This window comes from Podarcis pityusensis, assembly GCF_964106645.2.
Source record: "Podarcis pityusensis genome assembly, chromosome: 13".
NCBI classification, from domain to species: Eukaryota; Metazoa; Chordata; class Lepidosauria; order Squamata; family Lacertidae; genus Podarcis; species Podarcis pityusensis.
Window position 1 is genome coordinate 45,041,235 of NC_138038.1, and position 23,399 is coordinate 45,064,633.

Consider the following 23,399-nt stretch of genomic DNA (forward strand, 5'->3'; position numbering starts at 1 on the left):
TGCTAGGTGGGCAGGAGCTGGGACCGAGCAACGGGAGCTCACCCCATCGCAGGGATTCGACCCGCCGACCTTCCGATCAGCAAGCTCAAGAGGCTCAATGGTTTAGACCACAGCACCCAATAAATAACAAGACGACAAATAATAATAGTAATTATTATTATTAAAATAATAAAGAACTCCTTTAAGAGAATCTAGTCTTTTTGTCTTAAGCCAGTCTTTAAAAGAATCTTTCCCCAAAAATATTTTTTTTAAATAATTCCAGTAGCAGCTTAAAGACCAACTAAGTATATGCCTTCTAGGTATGAGCTTTCGTGTGTATACACACTTCTACAGATACTCTGAAGCAGAGGTCGCTACCACCTTTTATTGCTATCAATAAAAAGTGCCATGAAAACAGAAAAAGTCTAGGAGTAAGCAATGTGTGCATGTCTATCCATTTCAAAAGCAGAAGTATACTTCAGGGAACATACACTACTTTTCTGTGTATTAGACTACATTTCTTTTTTTAAAAAAGCAGGTTAAAAATTTGGGCTCCTCTTATACATGGATAGTGCACAGGGGGGACGTTGAAGCACAGGTCAGGCTGGTGAGCGATATTTGGTAATCGCCCCTAAAAAGAGCTCAACAACTCTGGGCAATCACCCCCATTTTCTTAATTTGGAGTCCCCCATTTTATACACGGAAAAATACGGTAAGTAGTCATCACTGTAAAGCCCCTTGAAACAGATACGTCTTTAACATTAATGGGAAGGAGTTAGGACCTGACCGATCTTTCCCAGGACAGGAGTTCTACAATTCTGGTGCTACCACCAAGAAGTCTCTGCCTCTTGTGCCCGCCTGTCAAAGCTCCAGAGGTGGTGGGACATAGGAAAGAGCCTCTGAAGCCAATTGACAGACTTGGGGGGCAGGCTGAAAAAGGAGCTGGCTGTTTTTGAAAGCACCCAATACTTCGCCACAAGGAATCCGGTCACAATCTGCAACAAATCCTCCTGCAGTGCCCCCAACCTCCTCCAAGACACCAACACACCTCCCCATTGTCCTTGTCAATGCTGTGCGACTCGTCTAGGATGCGGTCAACCTCCACGTAGTCTGGATTGAAGGGCTCCTCGTCCTACGGAGACAAAACACAGGAGGTGTGGGCAAGACCTGGGTATGCACTCCATAGAAGGAATCTGGGAGCTGGGCTTGCTGAGGACCTCAGCTTTCTTTCCTCTTGAAAAAGCTTCTAGTCCCTTAGGTACCTCGTGAAAGAAGTGCCTCATCTGGGCCATTTTGGTCTTAAAGCGCTTGAGCTTCTGGTGGATCCGCTTGTCTTTCTCCAGCTGAGCGATGGTGGCCCATTCGCAGTGCAAGTAGGAGCTTGGAGAAGACGCAGAGGCAGGATGTGGTTTGGGGTAGGAAGCAAGGGAGAAAGAGAATAATAATACATTGAAAATCTCTAGGGTGACCATAAAAAGGGGTACCTAACAGGAAGGGGAAATACTCCCTGTGCGGCATGCGCAATCTATCAATTCATAAGCAGGTTGGATGGCCATCTGCCATGGAGGCTTTAGTTGAGATTTCTGCATTGCAGGGGATTGAACTAGATGACTCTTGGGGTCCCTTCCAACTCTACAGTTTGATGGTTCTATGGAAGCCCACCTCAGGTTCCCTCTGGAAAGAAGTGCTTGGATTTTATAACCAGCCAGGGGTAAGCCACCACTCTTCACTCTAACACACCCCTGGTTATATATGCCTGTGTGCAGATTTTAAAATTTGTCAGTGGCAGCTGAACTGTCTGTTTTCATCCCATCCCCAGCTGCCTACCTTACTTACAAGAGGGTGGCATTGGCAACAGCCAATTTCTCCTTAATCTCAATGTTGCCTCTTTAGAACTGAGCAGAAGTCCGCCAGCCATTTGCTCTGGCTCCTCCGAGTGTTGTCCTCCCTGCCTCTCCCCCTACTAGTGGTACCTTGGTTCTTGAACAGCTTAGTTGTTGAACAAATCGGCTCCTGAATGCCGCAAACCCGGAAGTGTTCTGGTTTGTGAATGTTTTTCAGAAACCGAACGCCCAACATGGCTTCCGCTTGAGTGCAGGAAGCTCCTGCAGGCAATTGGAAGCTGCGCCTTGGTTTTCAAATGGTTTCGGGAGTCAAACCAACTCCCAGAATTGATTAAGTTCGAGAACCAAGGCAACTGTAGTTCCAGTGGGCATCATCCTCTACAATAGGCATCGCCTTTATCCTCGCAATCCCAGTGGGAGGGAAGTTGGGCTGAGAGACTGTGATTGGCCCAAGGTCACACAGAACGGGGATTTGACCCCTGATCTCCCAGATACTAGTGCATCACTCTAGCTGCTACAGCACTGGCCTCACAAGAAGCCACGTCCTACTCACTAGTTCTTGTATTTCACGAAGAATTCTTCTGCTTCTGTAAACTGTCCGGTGGGAAGCTGTAAACGGGAGAGGGCGGAAAGTGAAATCAGAGAGCCAAAGAAAAGGAAACAGAGATGTAATAGTTGTGGCAGAGTCGGATTTAGGTTTGATGAGGCCCTAAGATGCTGAAGGTAATGGGGCCCCTTATATGTCTAGCTGTCCTTTGTCAACAACAAATTGCCACTGTTTTTTGTGTTGAATATATGCTATATGGTAAGTTATGGACCTAATACAAGCTTCCTCAACTTCGGCCCTCCAGATGTTTTTGGCCTGCAACTCCCATGATCCCCAGCTAGCAGGACCAGTGGTCAGGAATGATGGGAATTGTGGTCTCAAAACATATGGAGGGCCGAGGTTGAGGAAGCCTGACCTAACAGATATCTAAAGCCCTTTGCACATGTTGCCATGCAACCAATCCATGCAGAATGTAGGCATCCTATATATCGAAATGAGCAAACCAGTGATATTTTAGGGAGCAGGGTAGCAGGCGGGGCCCATTACTTACCTCACAGGAGCCTACACAACACAAAACACTGTTGCTGTATTAGGTTTTATTTATTTGGTTTGTATCTTATATTTTGGAAATGTACATCCAGTTTTTTTCCCCTTAATTTTTTTTGGGGGGCCCCAAGAGAACAGCGCCCTATGCTATAGCTTGTTTAGCTTATAAATAAATCCGGCACTGGTTTTGTGGAGGGTGGAAGGAAGGAAATGCGCACGGCACAGAAATGATGCACAAAATGTTGCCTCTGATGCGTCTGGGCTCACATACAAATATATACATACAAAATTATCCCTCTCCTTCAAGCTTTGTCACCTGATTTCCCATGGAGTGCTCTTCCCCCACCCCAATACTGTTCTTTCGCTTTATCACTCAAAGTGGTTCTACTATAAGCCAAGGATGAGGAACCTCCAACCCAGAGGCTTAATTTGGCCCATGAGGCCATTTTCTCTTGCCTGGGCTACACCTGAGCCATGGGTCATCAGGTGCGGGGCAGGTAATGTTGTATCCACAAAGGAATGACCAGGAGCCTCATAACTGCACTTTCGATTGCTTTACAGAACGTGAGCCCTGCATTCAGCACATCTTCGCACTCCCCAAGTAGAACTGATCCCTGCAGAAAGCAGGGCTGGTGGTCAGCTAAGGGTGAGCCCTGCTTTCGACAGGAGTCTTTGCTTTGATTTCAAGCCGCAGCTGCAAAGGAAGCGTTACGAGTGCCCTTTGCGTGTATTCCCAGATTGTCTGCTGAAGTATGAACTACTTGATGCCAAGCTCCAGGGAGGGCTGGATTTGCTTCTCTACCACTGCTATAAGGTAAAGGTAAAGGGACCCCTGACCATTAGGTCCAGTCATGACCGACTCTGGGATTGCAGTGCTCATCTCGCTTTATTGGCCGAGGGAGCCAGCGTTTGTCCGCAGACAGCTTCCGGGTCATGTGGCCAGCATGACTAAACCACTTCTGGTGAACCAGAGCAGTGCACGGAAACGCCATTTACCTTCCCGCCGGAGCAGTACCTATTTATCTACTTGCACTTCGTGCTTTCGAACTGCTAGGTTGGCAGGAGCAGGGACCCAGCAACGGGAGCTCACCCCGTCGCGGGGATTTGAACCGCCGACCTTCTGATCGTCCCTGCTATAAACAGTGTTTATACAAAGTGGTATTTATAGCACCACTGCTATAAACAGATAAAAAAGCACTGGGGTACGCAATGGAGTTAACTACGCAGCTAGTCTTCAAGGGGCAACACCAAGTCTGTTTTGAAACAATACTGCCAAAAGGCGGCACTATTGCCTTAGCGAGCTGTGGTGTTGTGTAAGCTGGAAGAACAAGTCTCTATAGGGGAATAATAATAATAATAAAAATGGGTAGGAGCTAGCATGCTGCAGGAAGCTCATCTCTTCTCACCCCCCTGTAGCAGATAAAATGTTCTCACCTCCTTCTTCACTACCCGCATGGATAGAACTTTGTCCACTATAGCAGCGTCTTCCTCACTGGGGTTTTCCTTTGGAACAGAAAGGATAGAGAGAGGCAATTAAATAAGGAAGAGAAAGGCAGCCTTGATGGGCTATCTGACCCTGCATCCTATTTCCAGTAGCGGTTAACCAGAAACCTCTGGGGAGCCTGCCAAGTAGGAACAACCCTCCATCATTGATTTGCCCCCTTGGCACCGGATAAGATGCACACTGCCTCTGTACATGGAGGCTCTACTTAAGAAGCGCAGCTAATCGTCACTGATGGGGCTCCACTACACGAACCAGTATATAAGCTTATTCCACAGCAAGGATGGGGAAGCCCAACTAAGCCACTCTGAAAAGAAGCTGGTCTGGGAAGGAGAGGACCAGACAAGAGGCCTCACCACAAAAAACTGCATGGAAGGCAGTGTCTCCCCCTCGGGAATCGGCTCCGGAGCAGGTGGTTCGGGGGCTGGCGGCTGCTCGGCCTTGACGGGCCCCGTCACATCCAGCTCCTCGTCGTCCTCGTCGTCCGTGATCTTGATGTCCAGGTCCTCCGTGTATTTCTTCCGCTTCACCTGACGGTTCGAGCGCCGCTTCTGCAGGGAAATAAACGCCTTGGTACTCAAACAACTTGGATCCCAAACACTGCAAACCTGGAAGTAAGTGTTCCGGTTTGCAAACTTTTTTTGGAAGTCAAACATGCTCCGTTTTGAGTGTTAAGCTTCTGATTAGAGTGCCACACTTCCATTTTGAGTGTTAGCTGAGGTCTGTCTGGTTTTGTTATTTATTTCATGGTTTTGTTTTTGTGACTGTATGGAACCTAGTTCAGCTACAGATTGATTCTGTGACTGCAGTACATTGATTATTGCTTTCATTTTATGGATCAATGGTCTCGTTAGATAGTAAAATTCATGCTAAACTGCTGTTTTAGGGGTTGCTTTTAAAAGTCTGGAATGGATTAATCGAAGTAATTTTGCATTACTTTCTATGGGAAAGTGCACTTTGGTTTTGGAACGGATTTCCGAAACGGATTAAGTTTGAGAACCAAGGTACCCCTGTATGGAGGATGGAGCTCTGTGGACGGCCTTGTTTGTGAGAGCTGAAGACAAAACAGTCCCCGCTTTCACAACACAAAAGATTCCAGAGCTGAGAGAACGCAGCTGGGGTTAAGACAAACATTCACTTTGTGATAACTATTTTTTACTGAAACTTGGGAAGAACGCTACAAATTTATTTTATTGATTTATCTCATGAAATGTATACACTGGTTGATTGTTAAAAACAAAACCCTCAAAGTAGTTTACAAATATGAAAAAACAAAAACATTCTCAATAAGATAAATTAAAAACACTATGTTTTAAACTTTCGAAGTTAAAATAATAGATTTTAAACAGATTAAAAAAACACACTAGCTTTCTACATTTAAAAACAAACCTTAATTTTCTGTGTAATACATATAGGCGAGGGCTGGGTTGAGCGTTTGAACTTATTTGGAGCCAAAAACATGGAATGATAAAGAAACAACTATGCAAACCCTTTTAAATGCTGCAAGTACGGTATAATCCAGGGGTAACCAACATGGTGCCCTCCAACTCCCATGAGCCTCAGCTAGCATAATCAATAGTCTGGGGTGATGGGAGCTGAAGTCCCCAACATCTGAAGGGCACCACATGGCCTACCATTGGTCAATGCCTTCTCACAACTCAACCCAAGAAGCATGGGGGATCCAGAAGTCAAGCCAGGAAGACTTGACCTTTGCAATAACTTTGCAAACAATTAATGCCAGCCTCCTGTGCAGGGGTGCTGGAAAGATTACGGAGCATGATGGGAATGTTGAGTAACTCGGGATGCTAATCCTCAATAAAACCAGAGCTGTTCCTCATGCACACCAATAAATCACTTCCTCAGACATGCTCCCTGCCAGGTCTCACCTGAACGGTGCTCTCCTCCTCCTCGCGGGGGGACTGTGCCGGCATGACCTCAGCGTCTGAGTTGTCCGAGGAAGCGTTCCGTTTCCGCTTCTTCCCTACGACTGGCGTGATGGTGCTGCGAAGAAGGAGAGAGAGAGAATGGATGAGAAACAGGCTCGCCTCTCGAGAGAAAGGGAGGCGGGACGGAGGATCCTGCCCCATCGCCTTTCTCACCTGGGCTTCCCTCTTCCTTTGCTCTTCCCCGATCCCCCCTGGCCCCTGCCCTTGCGCGGCCGCTCTTCCTTGGGGACGCGGTCGCCTCCGCCTTTCCGGCGACGCTTGCGCTCTCCCGTCTCCTCGGGGCGCACGCTGGGAAGCTCGTCCTCGTTCAGCACGCGGGGGATGTTCTGCTCGCCCCGGGCCCGAGCCCGGGCGATGGCCTCCGCCACAATCCGGTTGGCCTTCTCCTGCTTCTTCTGGTGCTCCAGCTTGCGGGATTCGTCCGAGCTGCTCCGCGCCGTCCCGCTGGAGGAGGGGAGGGCGGCCACCTCGCTACTGCTCAGCACCTTCACAACGGAGAGCCCAGAGGAGCTGCCTTGCGATGAGCTGGCCTGCGGGCGGGGTGGGGAAGTGTTACAAAAACAGGTGCACGTTACATCCAGGCAACAGCATCCTGGTCCAGACAGAAGGCCAGGCAAAAGCTGCACTAACAAAGGACCAGCATATCCTACAATAAGGATGGGGAACCTGCAAGCTTCCAGATATTCAATAATGCCTTTGGCCCTGTAACACTGGAAGAGCATCTCCCATCATTCAGCCCTGACACTGAGGTCCAGCTCCGAGGGCCTTCTGGTGGTTCCCTCACTGCAAGAAGTGAAGTTAAAGGGAACCAGGCAGAGGGCCTTCTCGGTAGTGGCACCCGCCCTCCTGTCAGATGTCAAAGATGTAAATCGTTACAGTGGTACCTCGGTTTAAGAACAGTCCTGTTTAAAAACGATTCGGTTTACGAACTCCGCAAAACTGAAGTAGTGTCCCGGTTTGCGAAGTTTACCTTGGTCTAAGAACGGAACGCGGGTGGCGCTGTGGGTAAAACCTCAGCGCCTAGGACTTGCCGATCGCATGATCGGCAGTTCGAATCCCCGCGGCGGGGTGAGCTCCCGTCGTTCGGTCCCAGCTCCTGCCCACCTAGCAGTTCGAAAGCACCCTTAAGTGCAAGTAGATAAATAGGTACCGCTTTCTAGTGGGAAGGTAAACGGCGTTTCCGTGTGCTGCGCTGGTGCAGGCTCGCCAGAGCAGCTTTGTCACGCTGGCCACGTGACCCGGAAGTGTCCTCGGACAGCGCTGGCCCCTGGCCTCTTAAGCGAGATGGGCGCGCAACTCCAGAGTCGGACACGACTGGCCCGTACGGGCAGAGGTACCTTTACCTTTACCTTTTAAGAACGGAACCCGAACGGTGGAAGGGCATCAGCAGCAGGAGGCCTCATTAGGGAAAGCGCGCCTCAGTTTAAGAATGATTTTGGTTTAAGAATGGACTTCCAAAACAGATTAAGTTTGTAAAGTGAGCTGCCACTGTATACAATACAACCTTTCGTAGACACCTGACGGCAGCCCTGTCTCAGGAAACTTTTAAAGTCAGATGCTCTGCTGTGTTTTGGTATATTCTGTTGGAAGCTGCCCAGAGTGGCTGGAGCAACCCATGTCAGGTGGGTGGAGTAGAAAAATTAATAACTATCAGTTACTACTACAAGTCCCATCATCCCTCAGCAATTCCTTTGCTGACTGGGACTGATGGGAGTTGAAGTCTAAAAACATCTGGAGCTCCTTAGGTTTTTCACCCATCAGTAGCTAAGTGGATTTCGGCAGCATACGGAAAACAGGATTCAATACGACCTTAACAGATTGGAGAAATGGGCCCAAGCTAACAAAATGAATTTCAACAGGGACAAATGTAAGGTTCCACACTTAGGCATGAATAACCAGATGCGCAAATATAGGATGGAGGACACCTGGCTTGCCAGTAGTACAGGTGAAAAGGATCTAGGGGTCGTAATAGACCACAAGCTTAACAGGAGTCAACAGGGTGATGCAGCAGCAAAAAAAGCTAACGCTATTCTAGGTGGCATCAAAGGAAGTCATAGTGCTGCTTTAGACTGCATTGGTCAGACCAAAACTGGAATATTGTGTCTCCATATCCCCCACAGCAGAGCTCAAGGTGGCTTAACAAAAAACATTCTTTAAAAAAAATACAGCACAATAAAAAAAGTTGAGAGTAAAGGTAGCCAACGAAAATTTCATTGAGACACACTCCAGCACTTTAAAAATTATTAATTTAAAAACTGAACACACTTATGCCCCAAAGGCTTTTGGAGGCAAATAGCAGGTTTGGTGTGTACCAGTTTTCTAAAAAAAATTTAAAAGAAAACCTAGGTGGTTTTTTTTTTTTTTAATGTCAGGGGTAAACACTATCTACAATCACTTTCCCTTATCTTCCTGCTTCTGTTGTTTCCATGATTTATCACTCATGATTTCCGTGCTAAAGCAACTACAATCTGGCAGGCAGGGAATCCCATTTCCACACAAAACAAGTCCATGTTCAGTTCCGCATCACGTATGAATTGCAAAACTGCAACAGCGTTTTCCCCGCAATTTTGTCGCTGCCTGCAGTTTATTCTGGTTTTGCTGTTCACCAGAATGCAGTGGCCCCTCACTCAGTTAGTGGCATCCGTCTGTCTCTGGGGACAATGGAGGGGTACAACCTTTGGCGGTGAGATCAAACTGTTAGGTTTCAGTGCCTGCTGTGGCTGTCAAGATCAATGCAAGAGAGACATGCTTTGTTGCAGCCAGGGCAGAAGAAAGGCCTAGCTGCGACAAATAATGTCTCATTCAGTTAACGCTCTGGATTTGGAGATCTCTGCAAACATTGTCCACACATTTCCAAAACTATCATGAGAGCTAGAAAACTGCCTCTTCCTTTTTTTTCCAAGCTGAGGCAGAGATTCCCAGGGAGTTGGATTGTGGCTCTGCTAACATGACCAGAGCTCCATACCCCAGCACTCCCAAGGGAATTGAGGCCCCTGCACCCCCCATCATGATTTTCACTAGGCGCTCTATAGCTGTCGTATACCAAGACACCCCCAAAGCAGACTGAGCGTGGCAGAAGCGCTGCCCTTACCTGCGGCTGCAACACGACTTTGAGGGGAACTGTCACTCTCTGCCCCGAACCGCTCACCACCTGGGCTTGCTGTACGGAGGACACACCCAACGTCCCTTGCTGGCCGGAGGAGGTGGGTGGGGGCTGCTGCAGAAGCTGGATCTTCTGGGTCCCAGGCTGGCCGCCAAGTTGCTGCTGTCCGGGCTGCTGAACTTGGAGCTGGATGGTGACCACCTTGGCTGGCTGCCCTGGCGCGCCCTTGGCCTGGCTCAGGGCCGCCAACTGGTTGCCCTGGAGCACAATCTTGCCCGGCAGGCTGCCCAGAACCACGTGGCGCTGCCCTGGGGCGCCTCCACCCGCCGGGGGCTGCTGGAGGACCAAGGTGATGCGTTTCGACTCTCCCTGTAGGGAAGAAAGGGGGATCCAAGAGCCATAAAAAAAATCTCAGCACCTAATACATTAAGAAACTCCCATTAAGGAAGGTTACTCCGATATACCATTACAGTGGCGAGATTCTTATATACACGAAAACGGAAAGAATCAGCCCTCCCCACTAGATGGACCGACTGTTCGATTCTCAGTATAAGGCAGATTCCTATGTTCCCCACACCTGGCCTAGAGGCTCCTGAATTTCTAGTGACCCCCTAGCCTGAGAGCTAGTGAGCCAGAAGAAGGATATAAAGGAGCTGCCTTGTATTGTTCCATCATTGGTAAATATTGTGCGATGCTGTTTAAACAGCTCCTCTCTCAGGGGAACCTCTCTCAAGGGTAGCAGTTCCCTCTGTTGTTGGACTACAATTCCCATTATCCGTGAACACTGGTCCTGCTAGCTAGGGATGATGGGAGTTGTAGTCCAACAACAGCTGGAGGCCAGAGTTTGAGAAACACCGGGTTAAGATGAGAGGTGGGAACTGACCCAAGGTCACCCAGGGGGCTTCGTGGCCGAGTAGGGACTCAAACCCGGGTCTCCCAGGTCCAAGTCTAACCGCGCCATGCTGCCTGGATCAGTATCCCACCCAAGCTGGCCGCCCCAACACACCCGATCGCTTTCTGCTTGCTCACCTGCGCTGGAGTAGAGGTCAGAGTGACGGCAGGCTTGAGGGGTGTGGCTCCAGTGCTGCCCCCCGGCTGGCTCTTGATGGGCTGGAGCACCAGCTGCTTGACGGGCCGGCCAGGCTGCACCAGGCGGTGGAGTGTGGCTGGGGCCCCCGCTCCAGGGGACACTTTGGTGGCCAGCACCGCGTTGCCCGAGACGATGGAGACCCCCGGCCGCAGTGGGGTGCCTGTCAGCACCTTGGCGAAGGTCACTTTGCCCCCGTTGGCGGCCCCGATGGGCTGGGCTTGGATCTGGGCCACGTGGGCCCCCGTCACCGAGCTGCCTGCTGGTGCCTTCAAGATGACAATCTTTGGGGCAGCAGGTGGGGCCGCTGTGACAGTGGCGCCTTGCTGCCCTCCGGCAGATGAAGACGGCACTGCAACTGTCGTGGTGGTGGCAGAGGAGACGCCCATGAAGGGGTTGCCCTGGCTGAGGACTTCCTGGTCCTGGGGGGCCTGCAGGAGCCCCGGCTGATCCTGCTGCGGCAGTTCAGGCACAGCCTCGGGCTGCGCGTCCGAGAGGGGCAGGGCCTGCGGCTGGGGAGGCTCAGGCTGTGCAGGGGCAGGCTGTTCTTTGGCGCCCCCTGCCAGGGAGTCCAAGGCACCGCCTGGCAGCCCCAGGGCCTCCTCAATGGGGTCTGGGGGCCCCTGGCTGAAGCTCTCATCCGTCAATGAGTCCAGGCCGAAGAGGTTGGGGTCATCGAAGAGGTCCATTATGGGGTCAGCCATGGCAGAAGAGAGAGGTTCAGCTGCTGGCTGAGGGAGGGGGCTGTCCAGAGGGGCCCCTCCCCAACTGCAGCGGTTCAAGGGTCACAATCAGGTGGGGTTGAGCCTCATGAAGCAAGAAGAAGGCGGTCTAGAGCTGGCTGGAAAGGAGGAAAGTGTAGGGCTTTAAGTAAGAAGCAACACAGCAGATTTCAATATCCTAGAATGCCCAAAGGCCACTAACAAAATACAGCTTTTTACACCTGTTCCAGTCCCAGAACCTCTCTGCTTTGTTCTCTCTCTCCCCCCCCACCACAAATTAAACACACAACAGCTCTATAAGATTACATTTCAGTAGCACCCATCAGTAGAAGCACACACCTCTCTATGCCCCCCAATCGCTCTTCCCATCTCCTCTTCCAAGTTCGAAAATTCATAGGAACTGGAAGTATCTGGTTAATTCATTTAGAAAGGAGCAAAAAACCAGGAAAATCCAACTCTTAAAACCACCAGGCATGCAGAGAGAGGAGATAAGCCAAGCGTTTGCATGGGCCGCGTCTGTGCATTGCCCTCCTTAGGAATATCCTGTGCAACAAACAATGACCTTCTAGAATCCCAGGGCTCAAATGCTCAATGGTATGGCCCCCTGCTTTACATGCAAAAGGTCTCATGTTCAATTTCTGCTATCTCCCAGTAGGAAGGCCCCTGTTTGAAGCCCCAGAAAGCCAGTGCCAGTCCGTGGTCACAATATTGGGCTAGAAGTGGGAACAGAAGAGCCTGTTGAGTCAGGCCAACAGCCCGTCTAGCCCAGCATCCTGTTCTCACAGTGACCAAGCAGATACGCCAATGGGAAGCCTGCAAGCAGGACCTGAGTTCAAAAACACAACATCACTCTCCCCTTCTGTGCTTTCCAGCAACTGGTCTTCAGAACATTGCTGCCTCTAACAAGGGAGGCAGAATATAGCTAGCAGTTGGCATAAGGTAGCTTCCGATATTCCCATTTACTTGGAACTACTTTTTAATAAGATATACAGAAGATTTAAGGAACACAGGAGAATGGCCGTTTCCAATTCAAATAACAGACCCCCAAAAGGCGGCTACAGACTTTCAATCATCTGATGCACAACTCAATGGCTTCTCCTGTCTATCAACAGGCACCATCTTCAAGGCATTCCATTACCACCCACTCATGTTTGCTAGAGCATATCTGGGCTCTTTATCTGGTAAAGATTGAGGCATCAAGCGGCAACATTGGGAGCACGTGTAAATGAGCCAACAGCTCAAATTAAGCATATTGGCTCCAATGCTAGTCCTACTGAAGTTAATAGATATGACCAACTTAAATTCATTCATTTCATTGGGTCTCCTCTGAGTTGGACTTAGTTGGGAGACAAGCCTGAACATTTAAAATGGTGGAGAACCTGCGTAAGGATCTAAGCCGGGGTTCCCAAACTAAGGGGACTCATTTATCTGGCCTCCGGCAACCCCCGCCGCCCGTTCTTACCGGTGGTGCGCAGCTGCCCACTTCCGGGTCGGAGGAGCACTGGAAATAGCTTGTGCGCATGCGCAAGCGTTGTTTCCGGTGCACATCCGGGTGGGAGGAGGCCCGTGCACATGAGCACAAGCTATTTCTGGTGCTCCTCCGACCCGGAAGTGCACCGGAAATAGCGTGTGCACATGCGTATGGGCACACACTCCACAGCCCTCCATGCGATTGGCGCTAGAGACACTGGCCTGATGTGCAGTTAAGTTTGCTGACCCCTGATCTAAGCCATAGACAAGGGACCTGTGGCCCCCCAGGCGTTGCTGAACTCAAACAGCCATCAGTCCCAGCCAACATGGTCAACGGTGAGGAGCAATGGGAGCTGCATCTACAGGACCACTAGTTTCCCAGCACTGATCTAACTAGAGAAACTAACAACCCATTGCTGAGAACAGTGAAGGAAATTCTTCAGAAAGAAGAGTACCATAGGAAGTGCTTACACAAAAAGGACTCAAGAGCTTTGGTCCATCGGGCCCACTTCTGGCAGTGACTCCCTAGGGCAGGGTTGTGGAACCTGTGGCCCACCAGATGATGCTGAGCTATAACTCCTTGGACACTGGTCAATAGAAGTTGGGAGTTCCAAGAACATATGGAGGACCACAGGCTCCCCATCCCTGGTTTAGCCCACAGAAGTAGCAGCTGAGTCCATATCATTAGTCTGGAGATACCAGATTGACCCATGGATCTTCTGCATTCAAATGATGTGCTCCACCATAGAGCTACGACCTCCAGTTTCCTAGAGTAGATGGGGGGGGGTCAGTTACTCAGTTTATGTAGCGGCTTCTCGTTTGGGATCACCAAACCCAGAAAGGCTTGGAAATCTACAGCAAGTGTCGTCATTTAGCAGTCACCTGAAGGCTTTCAGGGCTACACGTCAACACGATGCCCTCCAAACAGAGCCATGTTCACCCTGCCTAATTTGCACTGAGAATATGCGACACACGATTTTTCAAAAATAATAACGAATCACCCAACACAGAACAGAAATAAAGAATTCGTTTCAAGCATCCAAGCGCAAAGAAGGGCAGAGAAGAGTTTTGGAATAATGTCTTCCAGGATAGAAAGCGCTGCCTAGAGTGCCCTTAGGGGAAAAGGTGTAGCTCATTGGTGCAGCAGGTCCAATCTGCAGCCTCTTTGAAACATTGCAGAGCTGCCAGTCAGTGGAAACAGTGCTGAGCTATAGGAACCAATTTTTTTACTCAATATAAAGCAATTTCTTATTGTTGTTGTTGTTGTTGTTGTTATTATATCAAATAATTAAATAATTTTCTCAGCTGTCCTTGTCGTTTGTAAAAACCAAAGCATACTCTTCTGTAAGTGTTCTCCCAGAATAACAAAGTGAAGCATGGAAAAATTGCTAGCAGGTCTAGGAACCAAAGGTCTCACAGTCTCCCAACAGTCCATTATATCTTTTCATATGCAGAGAATTCTTTTACAAGGGAAGGCATTGGAAAAATGCAAGCCCTGGGCCCCCCCCCCATGTGCCCTCTCTGCCACATCCATCTGCAAAATTAGCACTGCTACAGGTGCCACTCTTCTGCAGTTGTAAGAAATTGATCTTTTTGTGTGGCAGCACCTGAACTTTGGAACTCCCCACCTGTGGACATCAGGCAAAATGCCTTTGCTGAACTCTTTTTGGCACCCGCTGAAAAACTTTTTCATTTATGCAAACCTATCTGGATGTGTGAATGTCAATGGGTTCTGATCTTTTTCTAGTTTACTGACAATGTTAATTGGTTTTAAACTTTCAGTGGTGGTTTTAATATTTCTTGCAAAAAGCTTTAAAGGTTTTACTGCAATCAAGTGGTATATAAATGTTGTTAAATAAATGTACAGTGGTACCTCTTGTTGCGAACGCCTCTGGTTGCGCACGCTCCAGGTTGTGAGGTCCGCTAACCTGGAAGTAGCTGATCCTGGTTGTGAACTTTGACCCAGGATGCAAATGGAAATTACATGCCAGAAGCGCGTGCGCGCAGCGGGACACACCATTAGCAAAAGCACGCCTCATGTTATGAGCAATTTCCGGTTATAAATGGACCTCCAGACCAGATTCCATTCATAACCAGAGGTACCACTGTATGTTCTAAAGTGCAAAGCCCAGCAATTCCCCCACCCCCAAAACCATGCTTATGTTATTTCTGACATATGAATGGGTCCCAGGAGAAAAGATTGTGTGAGGAAGGACAATTAACAGGTTCTTCTCTTAAAATCATTATTAATAGTTAGCAACAATGCACTCTCTACCCCGAACAGTTAGTGGAGGAGAAATTTGTCTCTCCAGGGATGTCTATACCTCTTGCCAAAGTAACCACACCCCCTCCAGGGAAATGAGAACAGGACTTTGAGTCAGCTTTGCACCATCCTCCTTATGGAGAGAATGTGTTCCTGCTCTTAGAACAAGTGTGGATGAGCCTGACGACAGCTGCAGAAACATAACTACTTCCAGGGAAATATTATCTACAGATTTTCCCTTACAAGGATTGCCAAAAAGCACCATCTATTCTAAAAATCCCTAAGCCAGATGCAAAAAAACGCAACATTAAGGTATATTCCAAACTGTCCTGTGATACTTGGATGAAGGGCGGTATAGAAATTAAATAAACAAACACAATAAAACTTTTTTTTTTTTTTAAAAAAAAGCCCAAATAAGAGTTTCATTAAAACAGGATTATAGAAATAAAAATTTAGCAACAACAGGGCCCCATCTTATGGGCCTGGCAAAATGAGATGCCTCCTTAAAAATTGCATCTGAAGCAACTGGTGGATGATGGTCCGCTAGTGGCACAATTTCTGGTGAGGAGGAGGAGGATGCAAAAATAAAGCAAAGAAGTTGTGGTTGCTTCTGTGCATAGCAGGCTATTCCAGGGTTAAACTCAAAGCCAAAATGTGTTTCTGCATATCCGATCTTTAACCAGTAGGGTTGGGTTTTGTTTTATTTTTAATTAGCCAGAATGCATTGTACAGGTGCTTGTTAGATTCTCTGCAATTTTGGAATCTTTTCACCTTACTCCTTAATTCCAAGGACACAAGAGTTGCTTGTCCTGGAAAATCCAGACAGAGACCACATCACCTATGGGTGCCCTTCAACACAGGTGGGTGCCATAGTGCCCTCCAGAGGTGGGAAAACCTCCATGAACCCTGAGAATCAGCCATGCCTGCTGAGGCTGATGGGAGCCTGGAGACTGACCACCTTTGGAGAGACACAGTTTGAGATCCTGCTCTAAAAGATAGGAATGTCAATTGACCAGTCGGCTAAGGTGTATCTTCTGCCTATCAACCGACCAATGAGCTAATTTAATTTAATTTGCGTATTATCAAAAAACCAAAGAAGAGGTCTTGTAAGGGGGTGGGGAGAAAGGCAAGAAGGAAATCTGAGGATGCACAACACCTAAAAGTTAGCAAGTCATTGTCAGGAGGAAGTACTCTTTTCTGTGTTCCCTTGTTCATGCCCTAGGTCAGGTGTAGCTAAACTCTGGCCCTCTAGATGCTGACAGACTCCAGCTCCCATCAGAGTCAGGGTGAAGGGAGTTCTAGTCCAGCAGCAACCACCCCTGACCCTTCCAGTCAAGACACCTGGACCAAAAACAGCCTCAAGAGAAAAAACAAAACAGAACAAGTGGGCCTTTTAACTTGAAACTATGAATTTCCACTCCCCCTGCTTTCCTTGGCTGTTTTACTGATTTAAACAGCCCCCACTAAAACAACATCCATCCCCTTTCCCCCCCGGCACACCCTTTTTCTTGGGGGGAGCATCCTTGTACCCCACTTCCTATCCTGCTCACACCCCTCTAAGTTATTTCAAGGGCTTTCTCCCATCACTTTGCATCTGCCAACAAACCCAATTTTGGACCCCTGCACACCTCTGAACTGAATCCCCTGGTCTCCCAACACTTCCTTCTCCCCCCCACCAGCCTCACACCAGGGCTCCTTCTTCTCCCTCCAGCCCACCTGGCGGTTGTTTCTCCTCCATCCATTTGCACCCACCTGCCCCAACATCCTCCCCTCCACCCAGCCTGGGCTAATCCTTCCTCCCCCAAAGCCTTGCCCTCCGCCTGTCTGCACACCTCTGCCTTCCCAGCCCCCTAATGCACCCCATTCTCTGCACGCTGCAACCCGGCATGCCTCCCCCCACCCTCTTCCATCCCCACGGAGCTCCCTACATAGCCTCCCTGCCTAAACCCAAACCCACCCCCAGCCGTGAACCCCGGCACCTCTTGAACCCACCATTTTTCTGCAGCCCTGGTGTTCCTTCCGCCCGGCAGCCAAGCCACCCCTCCCCTTACAAGCTCCACATCGTGCCCCCCCCTCTTTACCTCCTCATCCGAATGCCAGCTCCCTCCTTCCTTCGCCTCCTTCCACCTTAACCCCCAAACCTGAAAGCCCCAGTCCTCCCCAACCCCCCACCCCGCCTCCCTGCTGTCTCCAGTTTCATCGCAGTCCCCAAGCCACCCCACCCCGCTTACCTCCTGCTACCCACAAACCGCCTCCCCTCCCCCCCTCCTCGCTGGAAGCTGCCTTTCCCCCTCCACCCCCAAGGTCTCCCCATCCGATCCCAGATCCTACCCAGCCCCAGAGCAGCGGCAACAGCTCCTCCTCCAAACCTCCGGCATCTCCTTCCTTCCGTGTGCAGGGAGGGAGGGGGAGCCAGGCCCAGCCGCGCTCTCTTTTCCCACTCCCCCCTTCAGCTCCCCCCCCTTTCAGCTAGCCAGACACAGAGTGCCAGCTAGCTTCTTTCCTCTGCTTCACTGCAGAGAGAAAGAGGGGCTGCCCCCCTCCCCTGTCACTGCTCATTTGCATCCCTGCATCTCATGTGTGTCTGTGGAGGGGCAGAAATACATCCCATCGGCTCAGCGGAGCATTTTGATATAATGCACAAACAAATGGCACAAAAAAGACACCTCGCCCCCCCCCCCAATTTCTATGTGCATGCATATACACTCAAACACCTATCATAGGCCTGTGCATACATACATAGGTGCATTTATCCTGGCTGCTTCCTCTCCTACCCCAAACCGCTGGGGTATCCATTTTCGAAGGTGGGGAGCCCCACCACACCAGTACTTACGTGCACTGTGATTATTCAGCGGTTTAAAATAATAATAATAATAATAATAATTCTCCATCCACTTGGGTGCATTGCATGCATTATGTGTACTGTTTCAAGGGTTCAAAAAGTAATTAAAATAATTTTAACCGGTCACTTGTATGAGCGGCTGATTGATCTCTCAAATTTTGCTTTATCAGTAAAGGCAACCATTCTGAAGCAAGAAACTTACTTTTTTTTAAAAAAACACAAGTCTACAACCGAAAGTCTACAACCGATGATGCATACAAGCCAAAGACATCACCTAAGAAGAATCCTTCCTCCCTCCCTGTCGGAAAAGAGACAATAACTCTATCCGCAGTTTCATTAAGCGTTTTTATTAAAAACACTCCCCTCCGTAACTTTTCTCCATTTAATTGGGGACTCTCTTGGCCAATTCAACTGAAAGATGAAAAACTACCACCCGTATCAGTCTACGAATTAAAAACTACTCCTTCAACACTCCCCAAAACAGTGCTCATACACATGTATGGATGCCAAACACTTTGCCCCACAACAGAGGGGGAAGGGTAGGATCCTACTGGGGCATTTGCCGCAAGAGGAGCCCTCCCCTTCCCTTTTCACCTTTGGATATATTGTTTGTTCAAGTACATGCATTTTCCCCCTCCTAAATATATTGTAACATTAACACCAGCATTAAAAAAAAATCATATATTTTGTAGGCGGCTTGGATTTGGCTCACATGAGGGAGATGTGATGATATAGGGCTGGGGAGATGAGGACATTTATTGCTCCCCCACTACATAAATTCACATGACTTGCTCAATTCAGATCACACTCCTTGCCAAAGAAACACACACAATGCAAACATCTGGATGCCTCAAAACACTGACCAGGTCCAGAATCTATGTCACAGAGTTCTGCAAGTCAATCCCCTCCCCTAGATAGATATAAAAAAACTCGGTCCCAAATAGGTAGTCTCCCTTATATCTACAGTTCACATGAACGAGCAAGTTCTATTCACAGATAAAGTTAACCAAACAGCACATCTCCAGCAAGCAAGGAAGCTTCCTGCACAATGGGAGCTTCGCAACGCACACCACGCAAATCCTTTCCAAACCATGAGGATATATCTCATCTGCAAACACCCACCAAGTAGTCTCTCTTCAAAGAGAGAGAACCTTCAAACTAGGTTCTCAATGCACTGAAGCAACAATCTAGGCATCCCAAATGCAGTGGCAGCTTGGAACGATTTCTGATCACTCCACCCCAAATTTAATTTCACGTCCCCTGGTTTCCAAGCACAGTTCAATCGCCAAAGCCCTAAAACAGAAATGGGAAACCTGTGGCCCTGCAGATGTTGGTAGACTACAACTCCCATCATCCTTGAGCGTTGGCGATGCTGACTTGGGCTAATAGGAATTAAAGAGTCTAGACCATGACTTTAAAGCAATCTCATAGCACTTCAACAGTCAGGGCTTCTTCCCAAAGAATCCTGGGAACTGCAGTTAGTTAAGGGTGCTGGGAATTGAAGCTCAGTGTACGGCAAACTACAGTTTCTTCTTTTGAGGTGTTTTAAGTGTTTTAAATGTGCAACGTAGATGTCACTCTTACTGGACTCTTTAATTCTTGCCAGCCCCAATCAGCATACTCAATGGTCAGGTATGATGAGACTAAACTAAGGACTACATCTCTTAATGTCACATGCTGGCATCACAACCAGGTCTTTGGCCTGATCCAGCACACCTCGCCTTCTTATGTTCTTATGGTTTTTATTACTGGGTGGTTCTTGCTGCTTGGTAAGCTGCTGTAAGGAGAACATTTTTTAATGGTGAAAAGCAGCATGTAAATGGCGAACGACACACACAAGTTTTAGTTACGCCTTCACAACCTGGAAACATCCCAGGTAACTCAAGGTTGAATTTGGCAGTTACAAGACAGCTGGAAGTTACGTTCAAGCTTTGCTTTAACCACTCTGTGGTTGATACCATGAGGCTTACGGCCCAGGAAAATGCTGGATTTCCATTTCAAGTTCAGAGCAGCAATAATAAGGAGTCAGGGAGTCCCATATTTCAAGTAGCACCTCAGCAACAAACTTATCCGACAGCTTTCAGCTGTTTTCTTAGCCTAGCAACTTTTGCAAGGTGCAACCACAACTGGCCTACCTTGCAGGGATATTGTCAGGATTACAGATATAGTAGTGACAAAATGCTGTGAACGATCTAACGGTGTTCTATATTGGGGTGGCTAATCTGGGGTCTATCAGATATCGTTGGGCCCCAACCTACCCAACTTTGGGAAGGTGGTGCAAGGGCTCAGGCAACTTCCCAGATCCTTCCCGCCTTGAAGGAGGTGCAAGGTCTCCCGCAGGGTCCTAGAGCCCTTAATCCTTCTTCCCAAAGTCCTGTAAGAGCTTGCCTGGCTGTGGAAAGGAGGACTCTAGGACCCTGCCACAGCCCTCACGCCTCCTTCCCCGGCTGGCTTACTCTGCCTTTGAAGACCCTGGGATGCTACCAGAGCCCTAGTACCACCTTCCCCAAGCCTTACCTGATCCAATACATGCATGCATGGGTGTTAATAAATAAATAGACATTTACTTATTTCCTCCCCCTGCTCAAAGCTGCAATCTAGTAAGTTAAATAAGCCTAAGGTGAGAGTTATCTGTAGTATTTTTGATGCCTGTTCACACGGGGTTTTTTTTTTGTTAGGTAAGCTCACCGAGACTTGTAAATTTTATCATGTACATTTGTTTTCAAAATCTGTTGATTTTTATCTATATTCATAATTTTATTCTGCCTATTTTAAGCAAGCATTTTATAACGTGAGCAGGATTTGAAATATGAGCATCGGCATCAATTATTAAGATAAACAGGTTAAAATGGAAGTATTAGATGTTATACATGAAATCTGCAGCATTTAAGGGTAAATATGGAAAGCATGGCGGGGACGGGAAGTCAATGGATAAAGAAATTTATGGTCTACGTCAAAATCTGTAAAGTTTTATTTATTTATTTTTGGTGGAAAAATAAATTGAAAATATAAATAAACAAACAAGCATTTTATAACGTTTTATGTAAACCGCTTATGAGGGGTTTTTTAATTACCGGTAAGTGGTACACAAATCTTACTAAATAAATATGTTTGGAGCCACCCCCCTGCTTGTTGGCTTGCATACCACCCCCTCAAAATAAAAAAAGAAAGATGGGTAGATCACTGCCAGTTGCTTTATGCTGGGAGTACATTGCGGCCTCTAAGGAGTTGGACGTGGCTGCACTAGAGGAACACAGCTAGAAAGATACCTGTGGGATAAATTCACTTTTAGTCACAGAGTCGCATAAGTCAAAGGATCTGGGAAAGGCATGTGTCCGTATTTTCTCCCTCAGTACCTGGACACGTTCTGGTTAAATCTGTGATGAAAATGTAACTTGTGAACAGTGATAATATGCATTACCAGTGCCACCAGGTAAGACTGTCTAAAGTTAAAGCACTTTAAAATGCACCTCTGATTGGGGAGAAAGTGGCTTATTCCGGCATGAGACTGCATATAGAGTTGTTAATTAGTTTTTTCCCACTTAAATCAATGAACTTAAAAGGTGCCTAGTGTCAACTGGATTAGGCCCGTTCCCCTTAAGGAGAGACAGAGAGCTGTCTGCCTTGTGGCAGACTAAAACACAACTTGTCTTCTGGAATCTGGCCTACTAGCCACAATAGCCATTAAAACGTCAATGTTTCAAAAGCTCTGATCACCAGATGCTGAGGATTAGCAGGAGGGGATGGATATTCCCATCATGCCCTGCTCCTGAACCTCCCGGAGGCATCTCACTGGCCACTGCCAGCAGACACTGAGCAGCCTTGATGGTCCAGCGGTTTGAACTCACTTGGTGATTAGCCAAATCCAGTTCAAAGCTCAGTTTCCTTTGACACTTGGCTATCACCAGGTCACGGGACACGAATCCTTCAGAACGTGGCCTGAAACCACTGCAACTTCATTGAAGCAGGATAGAAGATGCAGATTAATTCTAGATTCCGACGGGTCCAGTGCTTGCATGCGGACCAGGCACATGCAGGACGTGAATCATTTCCTAATCCATTTTCATCAACTTTCCGAATCAACTCTGTGCGGTGGGATAAAGAGAGCAGGCAACGGAAGCGAGGGGAGTGGGTGTGTTTCATTCCATCTTAATCTCAAAGAGAGGATGGGGGGGAGGGAGGAATTGGATGACCTTGAAAACAATCCTTGGGTTACAAGGCATGCCTGCTGAGCGGAGGATGCAAACTAGGATTCTAATCCCGTGTGAAATTCTGCAAAACCAGGCGTGGTAGTTATGCCAGGCTACAATCCCACACAGGAAGTGTATCACTTCTCTAAGAGGAAGGGAAACGGCTCTGAAGTCGGATCGCAGCTCAGAATGCAACACACAGATGCCCCTCATTCACTTTCTTCTCCGTTTTAAAAACTTCAGCTTGTTCCTTTCATTCCTACCACCAGCAAACATTGACGCAAGTCGCCTCCCCCCACCTCAATTTGCTCTATATTGCTACATCAGCATCTTTGCCCCTGAACCTAAAAAGGAAGACTGGGACTGGCCTCATTTCTTTCCCTGCTTTGGAGAAGCAAAGGGGACAAACAATGAAAGACATCTACAGCTCTACTCACACACGTATGCAAGAACAAAACCCTACTTTAAAAATTACTCTAGCATTTTGAAGGCAATTGTGTTCCCCATTCTCTCTCCACCAACATTTTAAATCGCTGCTTCCCATTTTAGGCTATTTAGCAAAGATTGATGCCGCTAATATTAGTATTAAGGGGCTGCCGTGAGCCAGCATATTTCCTTCAAGCAGCCATTATATGAGACCCACCCCCGCAAGCTACCTATTTGCAGAGGGCTCCCGGGGGGGGGGGGGGGATTGGCAGTTTACCAAATGTGCAGAAAACTTAAGTCCCACTAGGGTGGGCCAGAGATTTTGCCATGCACCCAAAATTTCTTGTCAGAAATTACTGTTGGCATTAACTTTGTTTTGGCAAAATCCTTGGTATGTGCAGAAGTTCATGGACTTTTAAGCGATATTCCTGCAGTGCAAGGATGAACAGATGGACAATGAAAGTGGATCCCGTGAGCCCTTGTAGTTGCCACTTACACAAGGCTAGGAAAATAAAGAACCCATCATCCACTATTTACTGCCCTTTCGATGCTTAGCCATGTGTCTTACAAATGCAAAGCTTGTTTGGCTATCTATTTGGACATATAATGCTTGTGTTAATATATATATTTAAGTCAAGAAAAAGTATATATGTGTCAGTGGGTGTGTAACTTTATATCTGAAGGAAGACCAATTCTGAAGATTTCCTGCCAGCAGTGTGACACAAAATGACACCTATTTTACCCATGTAAAATACTTTATTCTAAGTACGTTGATCGCAATGTGATGGAGTTTACTGCACTGTGCTCCCAAGAACTACCTTGCTGACGGATCACTGTGAAGAGAGACAGAAAGCTAGCTCAGCGACCCTCCTGCAAAACTACATGCTACCTATCAGGGAACAGCACAAAAGAGCTCATCGGTGACCCTGTCTC

The 23,399-nt window shown here is 48.0% G+C and overlaps 1 protein-coding gene across 4 annotated transcripts in view; it reads right to left on the minus strand.

Annotated features, from left to right (window-relative positions):
* Nucleotides 1-23,399, minus strand: part of CHD8 (chromodomain helicase DNA binding protein 8) — a 66,438-nt gene that overhangs the window by 37,348 nt on the left and 5,691 nt on the right. For all 4 annotated transcript variants that reach the window (XM_080978809.1, XM_080978806.1, XM_080978807.1 and 1 more), the window contains 9 exons: nucleotides 10,496-11,394; nucleotides 9,455-9,835; nucleotides 6,517-6,893; nucleotides 6,304-6,418; nucleotides 4,774-4,968; nucleotides 4,351-4,419; nucleotides 2,377-2,432; nucleotides 1,242-1,359; nucleotides 1,028-1,111 (listed from right to left, as the gene is read on the minus strand). In XM_080978809.1, the coding sequence (XP_080834935.1) occupies nucleotides 1,028-1,111; nucleotides 1,242-1,359; nucleotides 2,377-2,432; nucleotides 4,351-4,419; nucleotides 4,774-4,968; nucleotides 6,304-6,418; nucleotides 6,517-6,893; nucleotides 9,455-9,835; nucleotides 10,496-11,257 (2,157 nt within the window). In that variant the 5' untranslated portion in view covers nucleotides 11,258-11,394. The remainder of the gene's footprint in view (nucleotides 1-1,027; nucleotides 1,112-1,241; nucleotides 1,360-2,376; nucleotides 2,433-4,350; nucleotides 4,420-4,773; nucleotides 4,969-6,303; nucleotides 6,419-6,516; nucleotides 6,894-9,454; nucleotides 9,836-10,495; nucleotides 11,395-23,399) is intronic.